Below are 11,581 nucleotides of genomic sequence, written 5' to 3' on the forward strand. Positions count from 1 at the left end.
ACTCTGAGCAACACAATGGGTCAGACATGTCAGAATGGGAAATAGACTGGACAGATATTTTAATGATAGTGGTCAAGTTTCTAGAGTACTTTGATCAGAGAGGAAGGTTCAGACTTAAGTTATAGCGAAATGTTCTCATTAGGTGAAGCCTCAGCTACTCCTAGACTACAGGTTCCTGACTCCCTTCCTGGTTTTATGTTCCCTACTGAGTGCAGATGAGTCTGCTAATCACAGACCAGGATAATCCCTGGCAGGAAAAAGACAGAGGTACCGTCCAGTTAGAAACACACACCTTACCTTTCTGGCTTCTTTTTTTTTTTTTTTTTCCCCTGGTGTGCAATGGCACGGTCTCAGCTCACTGCAACCTCCACCTCTCGAGCAGCTGGGATTACAGACACCTACTATCATGCCCGGCTAACTTTTGTATTTTTAGTAGAGACGGGGTTTCACCACGTTGGCCAGGCTGGCCTCGAACTCCTGGCCTTGTGATCTGCCCACCTCAGCCTCCGAAAGTGCTGGGATTACAGACTGAGCCACCACGCCCAGCCTGTTTCTGGCTTCTAATGAGGAGCTGAACAGTACATCATCTTATTCCTTTGAATCAGCGCAACCTCTAGGGGAAGAGAGCTTGGAAGTGTTGGGGCTTTGCCCAGTCTTTCTAATAAGGATCAGGTTAAATAGTTAATAACAGAGCCTGGATAGCTGATACCTTATCTCACACTATCCCCACTAGCTTTTATAATTTGAAGATTTCAAACAAAATTACATTGAAATCTGACTTTGGCAATATCATTAACTAAGGTAGTACTGCTTAATCCTTTTAAAAAAGACATTATTAAAAAAAGAAATTATTCTTTGGCCATTGTTGTAAAGTCATACTGTAGTTAAGGCAGGCTTTACCGGCATGCATCCAGGGCCCCATGCTCTGAAGGACTCTGCCCTCCATTTAATGCTAGATTGTTACTGTCTTAAACCTCTTCATAATTTTGGGACACAGAATGCTGCATTTTCATCCTGCACTGGGCCTTGCAAATCCTGTACCCAGATCCATTTTTCATTGGCAGATTAGTGTAAACTCATGTCTTTCAGTTATTCAAAAAATATATATTGAGCCACTAAAAAATAAATAAATAATTTGGATTAAAAAAAACTAGACAGCATAAAGTAATGAACAGATTATAGGTTTTGGAGTCAGATAAACTGGGTTTGACTTTAAACCTAAGTGTAAGGCCTTAAGTTACCCTTTGAGCCTCATTTTTCATATTAGTAAATAGAGATGTTAATACTTTCATCATTTTGGTGTATGAAGCTAAACGTAAACTAGATGATCAGATTTATGCTAGGTATTCTAAATAATTTATGCTAATTATTATTTTAAAATAAATAATGGGGAAAATTGAGATGAAAGAGGACATCAAAAAGGTTGTCAGCAGCATTATTATTATTCATTTTGAAATGCAATTATTTTCAAACAATAACACTCAACCCATGGAAAAGCTTTCACTTTTATCCAGAGAAGATAAAGACAGTGTTTATAGTTTATAAATTGAAAACGAAGTAGCACTGTACATAAGGTGTCAGAGTAAGTCATGTGCTAAGGTTTCAAGACCTGCAGTTCTTACCCTCTTCAGTTTGTTCACCCAATTCACCTAACAGGGACACAGTTCACAGCAGTTCAAAGTCCTAATGAAAAAAAAAAAAAGAGATAATTGCATTTCATGCAACTTCAGTTCTAACCAGTTCCACTTCCAAGTTTAAGGATGGGGAGAGTTTTGACAGCAAGTTCTGTAAGTGATCAACGTCTGAAACAGATTCAGATCAGAACCATTTATCCAGAACTTAGTATAGATAGGTCACAAATAAGGTATAGTCTCTCCTTGTCAGAAGATGAAAAATAAAGTGGGAAATATAATAGGCAGGTTAAATATGGATTCTTCATGTGTGAGAGTGTTCTGTACTTTCTGATTACATATGTTCAAAATAAGGGTGGTATTATAAGATACCGAGACTAGACTTCTAATAATGTTTCTCTTTTTCCTGTTTGGGGCCACCTATTATTATGACCTGCATGAAGAGAAGGCTATTGCTGCTTCAATTCACTCTGTTGCTTCTGGTACCTAAAAAGAGAAATGGGCAAAAGCAGAAGAAAATGCCTACGTAGTTTTCTTTCTGGGTTTTGTTATTTCATCTTTTCATCATTTAATTGAAAAATTGAGACTCTTCATTTAAAGACAAGTGGGTCCAAGAACACAGTGTTTGTATTTGGATGTTGAAAAATACACATTATGTTTCTTGTGTGTCTGCTTATTCTGTTCTTTTTAACACAATGGTGTATCATTAAGAAAGCTCCAGGCATGTAAGAGCAATCTAATTCTTTTTATAAATATTAACCTTACTGAATCAAAGCTGCCTTTTCAATCAAGCTCTTAGTTTCTCAAAGGCAAGTGGAAATAAATTACACAAAGATCTTCGATAGTCATTTAAAAAATATAATGGTGTGGTTTTCTATTGACCTGAATAAAGTCTTTCCATAAACTTTAAAAAAAAATCAGTTTTGTTAAATGAATTCAACTATTTTGAAGTGAATGTCAAGCCGCAGCAAACTGCAGCAATAGGCTCTAATGGGTAGAAACTTAAGTACATTAATCTCCTTAATGTCTTTACTATCTACAAAAGAGTGCTTTCATGCCATGAACATATACATGTTCTAACTACAGAAGCAATATACCCTCAATGCAAAAAAAAATTGGTAAACACCAACAGATACAAAGGAAACTCAAAAGCCATGATTTTACCACACGATTTAACTATTGTCATATCAAGACTTTTTCCAGGCCCAAATTCAGTCACTGTCCCAATACATATGCATTTTGTGTCTATTCTGTCCAAAGCACCATGCTAGGCATTGGGCATACCTTTGTAAAGATGAAATGATTTCTACCATCTCGGGGCTCATTTCTTAATGGAGGATAGAGGAGAAATTTATGAAAAATATTTTTAAAATTTATCATAGGTGATAAGAAGTCATGGAAGGCACATATAACAAGGCAATGTTTTGACATCTAATTAATGGAATTAATAAACAGAAGGGGCTGGGATGGGTGAAGAAAGTCCACGGTAAAAAGCACAGCACAGTTATAAGCTACATGTATTATGGCCTGCATTAAAACCTTCCCACGTTAGTATTCTTCTATAGCATAGGGTTCATTATTCCATTATATGGATCTATTATATGCAATTTATTTAACCAATCATCTTTTTTTTACATTTAATGTATGGGAATTAACAAATAATGATGCAGTTAACTTCTATGGACACAGACTCAGCAACTTGTGAGACTATTTCTGTAAAATTAATTTAAATTCATAGGAATGGACATGTTTAGCTGAAAGATATACACATTTTTAGGGATTTTTAAAAAGCACATTGTCAAATTGCACTCCAGAAAGGAAGCAACAGTCTGAACTCCCACCAATAGTATATGAGAGAATCTATTTCCTGCACCCTGATTATCCCTAGATGTTCTCAGATGTTATTTCTTTTATTCCTTGACAATTTGAGGTACAAAGAGGGAAAATGCATGTCACTATTTTATTTGTATATCTTTGATTTCTGTAAGATTCAACATTATGAAAATATTTTGAATTAAGCAATGACACATGAGGCTGGTTAGTTTTTAAGACTGAAATACACTAAACCAAAGAAGAGAAGAAACAATGAAGGAAGGAACGGGTTCTGATTCCTACTTTTACTTTGCTATTTTTGGTTTGCTGTAGAAACATAAACTTTTTATGGAAAGGATGCACATGGATACACAAAAAAATGGATTTTTGGTGGTTGAAAAAGATTTTAGGAGGAACTATAAATTGAGAAATTCTTACTATAAATGCTATGCTTTTAAATAATTCCAGAACGTGTTTATTATTACCCAAATTCCATACCACCTGTAGATTTTAATAAAGAGGAGACTTTTAGGAAGACTGTTAAAAATAAAGATGGTCTCTACTCATTCCAAATGTTGCTCATATTGTATCTATAAATGATTTCTTCAACTGATAATGCTTTTTTTTCCTTTTTATTTTTTTTTTTTTTTCTAAGGAAAAACTGGTCTACTTCCTGGGTTGTTCTTTCTAGTCGAAAAATTGAATTTTACAAAGAATCCAAGCAACAGGCTCTGTCCAATATGGTAAGTAATTCTCTACTTCTATTGTTAAACATCTTTTCAGAAATATTGTAGAATTAAAAGTTTGGTTTTATCAGAAATCACACTAAAACCTCCAAGCTACCAACATCTGAAAACATTTGGCGAAAATGACTCAATAAACTTTTAATCAGATGAAGGGAAAATAGAACTTAGTGTCTGTTTTATTAAGTGGTGCATTTGGAGAATAATCACAAAATGAGATGTATGGTGAGCAGCTATGTAGTAATGCGAAGGTAACACTTTAAATTAAGATGACATTTATAAATGCCTTATTCTTATGTATGAAATGATCACTAAATGCAGCTACTTGCTCAAATAATGTATTATAAAGTATGTTATAAAATGCATTAGTAATAAATGCTTAACGGATGATACTATGGGAAGCTGTTTTAAAGAATATTATAAGACGTAAATCGTATTAAACCATGTATGTGCATCTTTAATACATGAATTCAAGTTGTTATCTAGCATGCTATAAAGTGCTTCAGACATTAATAAATAATAATAAACTGTTTATAAATGGCACCTTAATATAGGGTATTACCAATGAGGAAACACTCTAAATTAGACAAGCGATTTTTTTATCTTAGTGTAACTGTGACGTTCACTATATCCAGCTAACCTTTTCGAATATTTCTATGACTCCATCTAATGGAGCTAATACAATTTCTGTATCGTGTAGTTATTACAAAGTGAAATTTGTAGGGTTTCTTCCTTGTACCTGGAGGAGGCCCTCACATATGCCTGCAAAGATTTGACAGTGATAGTAAGTAAGAGCAATTCAGAGCCAGTTACTGGGGCAATTCAAGCTTAAGCCGCTGCTGCCCAAATATAAGAGCTGCCACAAGATGTAGGAGACAGTGGGCAGGCAACATATCTGACAGCCTCCTGATTAGGAAAGACTCAAGGACTCCGGGCAGGAACTAACCTGCCACAGCCCATCGGCCTGATGGATGACAAGGAAAGGGGTCGCCTGGCAGGAGTTACCCACAATGAACTAATTTATATTTGGCAGGTAATAAAACGATGGGAAGTTCTTTGCTCTCCAGCCACTGGTTGTGTTTGCTATGTAATCCTCTTTAAATGGAAAATAGAAAATCATTTGCTATGAGATTTTTTTTAAAAGAAGATTTTAATTAAGAACAAAAGGTAGCGTTTGGCTTGCTTCTGATAACTGCAGTAGCCTTTATCCCCAAGTGGCTTGCTGATTTTGGAGTCTCAGTGCTGTCCGATCTGTAAACTAATCATGAATAAATTAAAAGTATTTCTCAGTCCTTTGCCTTTTTAATTTAAACTGCCTCAGAAATTTGTTTTAGGATTTTATTTTGTTTTTATTTTTGGCTACAGTAAGGCTGAGATAATCTTTTTAAGGAAAATGAAGTACACCTAAGGGCCAGGCACAAAACAACTTGCATCCACTTGTAGGTCCTTTGTCTTCCCTTTGAATGAGTCTTAGGGGGAAGTCAGGAGGGAAGGAAAGTCACTGGCCTGCTGAGTTTGGCTGCTGAAAAGATGATCTTCCCCTGCTAAGTGAGAAGAATTCCATTGGGAGAAGCGTTTATTCTAATATGTGGGATAATGGGAGAGATAAGAGTCCATATTTTAAAGCATTTGGTTTATTTTTATTTTATTATTTTAATTTTTTCTACCAGGAGATAAAATTATCAGCTGTTAAATATTATACAGGTGAAAGAAAACTCCCTTTTTGATTGCAGGCAAACCTTGCAAGTTAGCTCACTAATTGCATGCCTCTCGTTCAACCTTCAGAACTGTTGTAAATTGACAATAGACTTGACTTGCAGGAGAAATTTGTTAACATTTTTTTGGCAGTTCTTATTTATTACTTCTGGCTCCATTTATAATGCTCTTATGGTTTCTCCCAGGCACTCAATGTCTTTAAAGTCAATTCAGGGCAGGAACTAACTGTGTTTTGTGGTAATGGGTAAGAGAATCACAGATTCATGTTTGTGCTGCATGAATTGTCTTGCTAGTCAACTGCTTGGATCCATTTCTAACCAAGTATTAAAGGCCTAGTGGGATAGCCCGCAGTTACCAGTTCCAATCTTGGAGAAACAACACAATGATTGCCAGGCCTTGATTAAAGATGCTGTGGTTTTATTCTGAAAGTGATTTATGCTCAAGTTTCTGAATTTCTCTTGTACCCCCTTAGACTTGTTCTGGTGTTGTTCATTGTGCTTCTTGGAAAAAAGTCTGCCCTTTCCTCCTAGGGGTCATTACAAGCTGCCTGAGTGAGTGCAGAATGTGATTTAAAAGAATAAATGTGATTTAAAAGAATAAATATAAAGAATAAATTAATCTTTATACAAATGATCTTTAAATGTTAATGCAGTAGTGAGACAAGGCAACAAAAACAGCCAGAGCAGTTTTGAAGTTGGACCCTAATACTTTTGAATGGGATGTAATTCTGTTTTTACCACTTAGTAGCTAAAACATTACTCACTTCCTTGAGCTTCAGAATCCTTACCTGTGAAATGGGCATAGAGATCCCTGCCAACATAATTAGTAAGGAATAAAATTAATTAGTAAAAACAAATACATAATGACCAAAAAATAATTATTATGCTTTATTATATCATACTCTATTAAATATAGAAATATAGTATATTCTATGGTACACAATATAGAGAATAATTATATTATTACATCATATTAGTTTTGCACTTGACCTGATTCATTTATAGAAGAGAGAATATACTAATTCAAGAAACTCCATCATGCATGACCTCAGAAAGAATGTATCTGTAAGCAGTATAAAATGCTATCTCAGAGCAATGACTAATACTGAAAATTAAGCCATGCATCCATTTAGGGCTCTAGATGTTAACCTCCTGAATGTCCATATGAAGTTTCCCAGGGTTCCCATCTTCTTCCCTTGGCTCTTACCCTTACTGTTTTCACATTTGATACAGCATGTCACAAAGTATTGTGCCTGACCCCACATTCCGTGTTTGGCTACTTTTCTTTCTCACTGAAGTTCTTCCAGTTCATATCTGTCTTATTCAGTTAGGACTGCTATATCCAAGTAGCAAAGACTGGGTGGCTTAAACCACACACATTTATTTCTCCCCGTTTTGGAGGCTGGGAAGCCCATGATCTAGGCGCTAGTGGATCTGGTGTCTGCTGAGGTCCTACTTCCTGGTTTGCATCTGTCCTGTCTTCTTGCTGTATCCTCACACAGCAAAGGGCAAAAAGCGAGAGAGCAGATGTTCATGTCTTTTCATATAAGGACACTAATTCCATTCATGAGGGCTCCACCTTTATGATCTAATTACCCCCCACAGGCCCTGCCTCCTAATGGCATCGCACTGGGGCTTAAGATTTCAACATAGGAATTTTAGGGGAACAGAAACATTCAATCCATAACAATATCTAAGTCACAATTTTATCAAAAGCAGCTTTATTGTGCAAATAAGCACAGAATCACTTGCTTATTTTCATAGAGATTCATAGCTTCCTCAGTGAGTTTAAAGGAGAAGTAAGAATGACCTATTCTGTCCTTGTTTTATAAAAAGGACATTAAATTATAATTGACCACCTACTATCATCAGCATTTTATAACAGAAAGCACATTATAAAATACCCAATCCAAAATATAGGAAGGATAAAATTATCAAAATAAAAGGCACTCTTTACCAAGAAAGGAAACTGTCCCCCTTATTTGCCTAACATGCTCTCTCTTTTGTTCATTTAACCTCACATCAGGGCAGGTTGATTTGGACTGGCTGGCTGGCTCTGCAGTGAGAAGAAAAACCACTGGTATCCCGAGATCCAGATTTTCTGGATTATGAAGGGAAGGATAGTGTTCAGATTCTCACTTTTTTCATGTATTTTTATTTATAACTCACTTAAAATCTGTAAAATATTATAAAATAATGCAGAAACCATTTTAAGTAAAATTTATAAAACATCTATATGTATTTTTAATATGTATTAATCGGTCACCCATATAAGCACCACCCAGGATGAGATATAGACCCTGCCAGCCCTTCAGAAGCTCCACTCCATATCATTTGTCCCTTTGGCATCATAGCCTCTTTCCTTCCTCTGGAGTTAGCCACTAACCTGCATTTTAGTCATTCTTTTATTGTCTTTTTTTATTTTCCCACTTATAGCTATATCCCTTAAAATGTAATTTAGGTTTTTTTAAATTCATGTAAATGGAATCATAGTGTATGTTTCTTTTGTTTTTTGCTTCTTTCACTACGTATTTCTTGCTTTTTCTGTCCTTTAATATTTTATCATTCCATTTTTTTCTTTTCTCTACCAGTTTGAGAGGGACACATTTTGTTTCTACTCTGTTAGTATAGTTAGCCTAGGATTATAGTATATATCAAAGCACTATGCTTATCAAAGTATCAAGCTACTATGAGATCCTTTACCGTCTCCCAAGGTTACCTTAGAATATTTTTAATCAGTTTATCACTTTTTCAATATATATGTTGTTATTATCAGGTATTTTGATTTTTTAATACCACTAGACATTATTCTGTTTTATAGAGTCAATGTTTGTTTACATTTGCCTAATATTTGCAGCGTTCTTTGCTATTTATTTCTTTACGAACCTTGCATTTGTTTTTTAGGATCACTTTTTCTTCTGCTTGAAATATATTCTGAGAAATTCCTGTCCTAAGGGTCTTGAGGGGACAGTCTATCTCACAGTCTGCTTATTTAAAAGAAATCTCTATTTCTTCCTCATCCTTGAAATATATAGTCTCTTTGGATATAGAAGTTTGAGTTGGTAGACGTTATTAGTCAGCATGTCAAAGATAGCATTACACTGTCTTCTGTCATCCATTATTATAATCAAATCACCTGTTAATATAACTGCTCTTTTCTGATTGCTCATAATATTTTTCTCATTATCTTTGTTCTTCTACAGTTGCACCATGCATGATGCATACAGATGTCAGTTTCTTTTCATTTTTTCTGCCTGGATTGTTATGCTTCTTAAAAATATTTATTGCTGTCATTAATATATTTCAGAAAATATCCAATACAATAGCTGTGTTTTCCCCTTGTCTTTCTTTCTTTTTTTTTTTTTTTTTTCAGGCAAAGTCTTGCTCTGTCGCCTAGGCTAGAGTGTGGTGGTGTGATCTTGGCTCACTAAAACCTCTGCCTTCCTGGTTCAAGCAATTCTCAGCCTCAGCCTCCAGAGTAGCTGGGACTACAGACAGGCACTGCCACACCCAGCTAATTTTAGTATATTTAGTAGAGATGGGGTTTCACCATGTTGGCCAGGCTGGTCTTGAACTCCTGACCTCAAGTGATTCACCTGCCTTGGCCTCCCAAAGTGCTGGAATTACAGGTGTGAGCCACTGTGCCCAGCCCAATGGCTATCTTTTCAAATGTATCCCCTTTTACATTCCCTCTCTCATTTCCTTCTAAACTTCCAGTTAAACCCCTGTTAAATTTCTCACTATATTCTCTAAATGTTTTACACTTTTATTTTTCTAAATTTTTGTCTTTCTGAGCTGCATTGCAAACAATTTCTATTTACATATCTTCTAGTTCTTCAGCCTCCTTTTGTAATGAACAGCAAGCTTTTAATTTCAATTATTGTAATTTTTATTTCTAGAAGTTTGTTTCTTTTAAAAATCTACTATGTATGTTGTTAGAGTTAATTTTTCCTGCAGATATTTTTAAGACTCCATTTTATTTTGCTATAACTAGGAGGCATAGTGGTTTTATAATCTGCGTTTTGTGATTCTATCATCTAAATTTGTGTCAATCTGTTTCTGCTAGTTCTTACTCATGTTGCTTTGTTTTCTTGTGTGTCTGGTTATCTTTGACTGTGTGCTAATCATTGTTATTGAAATAGTATCATGGGAGGCTGTCTGAGGCCTAGGATAAATGTGTCCTACTCCAGAGTATTTTGGATTTTTCTCAAGGGGTTTGGGACATTTCCAGTGACTGATTATCTCAAGCTAAGTTAACAGTATAATACTCTCCAATTATATCTACATAATAGGAGGGCCGTATCTATCTTGCCACTTCTCAGGGACATGATTTTGCCTCACTTTTTCCTATTTTCTTCTTTTACATTGCTTATTTACCAAAACAATCTTCTTTATATTTCCTTGGGTTTGGAGAAAGGCAACAAGTTTAGTATTGGTTCTCCCTTATTCTTTATAAGACCTTGGACAAGACCTTGCTCTATTATTCTGTGAGTATGACTGACCAAAGCTCAAGTGTATAGCATAAACAAATGACCTCAGGAAAAATGCAGTTATGTTACTTTGATATTCGGCTTTCCTCACTGACTTCAGATTCCCACCCCTAAAAAAAATATTTATGGTGGCAGTCCCACTGTCTTTTCAGACTTTCAATTCTTTTAAGGTCGTCATTTTAAAAAGAAATATTTTATCCAGCATTTTTATTGTTTTCAGTGGGAGAGTTGGTCCAAAAACATAGCTTCTCATTACAATCTACCTCACTTTAATTTTAAGTATGCATTTGGTTAATCAAGTTTGTGCTATTTATATAAACCTTGGTGGGAAAAGACTTCATAAGAATATGTATTGAAATTCTACAATGAACAGCTTGCTCGTTAGGGCTACATATAAGACATAGAGATATAATCAAGATATAGTCTCTGCCTTATAAAATCTCTGCCAAAAAATAGGGTGAGATGAAATAAGAAACATAGTAGAAGTCTTTTTTTTTTTCCTGAGATTTTGAAGAAGGAGAGCTCACATCTGTGAAAGATTTGAATTAGGCCTTGAAGGACAGTTATAATTTGAATATGTGGAGATTTGTAGGCAGGGAGAGCAGGGGAATAAAAAACATGAACAGTGGCATAGAACTGAGAATGGGCAGAGTCTGTGCACAACAAAGAGAAATGAATTTTTGGTTTTGTTTGAAGATAGGATAAAAGAAAAGGGTTGAGAAGAGTATCATGGACTGAGATTTGCTATGAGGGACAAATTTTTAATAAGTTATGTTAGTATTCTCCAGGTGTCTTCATTCTGGAACAATCCATCATGGGTATTATTTTTAACAAACGTATACTGAACAGCAGTACTGGTCAGTGTTAGGTGTCTTAATAGAGCTGGGCCTGGGTGCAATGGCTCATGCCTATAATCCCAGCATTTTAGGAGGCTGAGGCAGGCAGGCCACGAAGTCAAAAGTTTGAGACCAGCCTCACCAATATGGTGAAACCCTGTCTCTACTAAAAATACAAAAATTAGCTGGGCGTGGTGGCGTGTGCCTGTAATTCCAGCTACTGAGGAGGCTGAGGCAGGAGAATCGCTTGACCTTGAGAGGCAGCGGTTGCAGTGAGCTGAGATCACACCACTGCACTCCAGCCTGAGCAACAGAGGGAGAGTCTGTCTCAAAAAAAAAAAAAAAAAAAAAAAA

General features: G+C 35.6%; 1 protein-coding gene across 4 annotated transcripts in view; it reads left to right on the forward strand.

Annotated features, from left to right (window-relative positions):
- ARHGAP15 (Rho GTPase activating protein 15) overlaps positions 1-11,581 on the forward strand; it is a 637,215-nt gene that overhangs the window by 98,688 nt on the left and 526,946 nt on the right. For all 4 annotated transcript variants that reach the window (XM_032286210.1, XM_032286212.1, XM_032286217.1 and 1 more), the window contains exon 5: positions 4,099-4,186. In XM_032286210.1, coding sequence (XP_032142101.1) covers positions 4,099-4,186 — 88 coding nt within the window. The remainder of the gene's footprint in view (positions 1-4,098; positions 4,187-11,581) is intronic.

Source organism: Sapajus apella, unplaced genomic scaffold (genome assembly GCF_009761245.1).
Source record: "Sapajus apella isolate SASKATOON/1434 unplaced genomic scaffold, GSC_monkey_1.0 scaffold18, whole genome shotgun sequence".
NCBI lineage: Eukaryota > Metazoa > Chordata > Mammalia > Primates > Cebidae > Sapajus > Sapajus apella.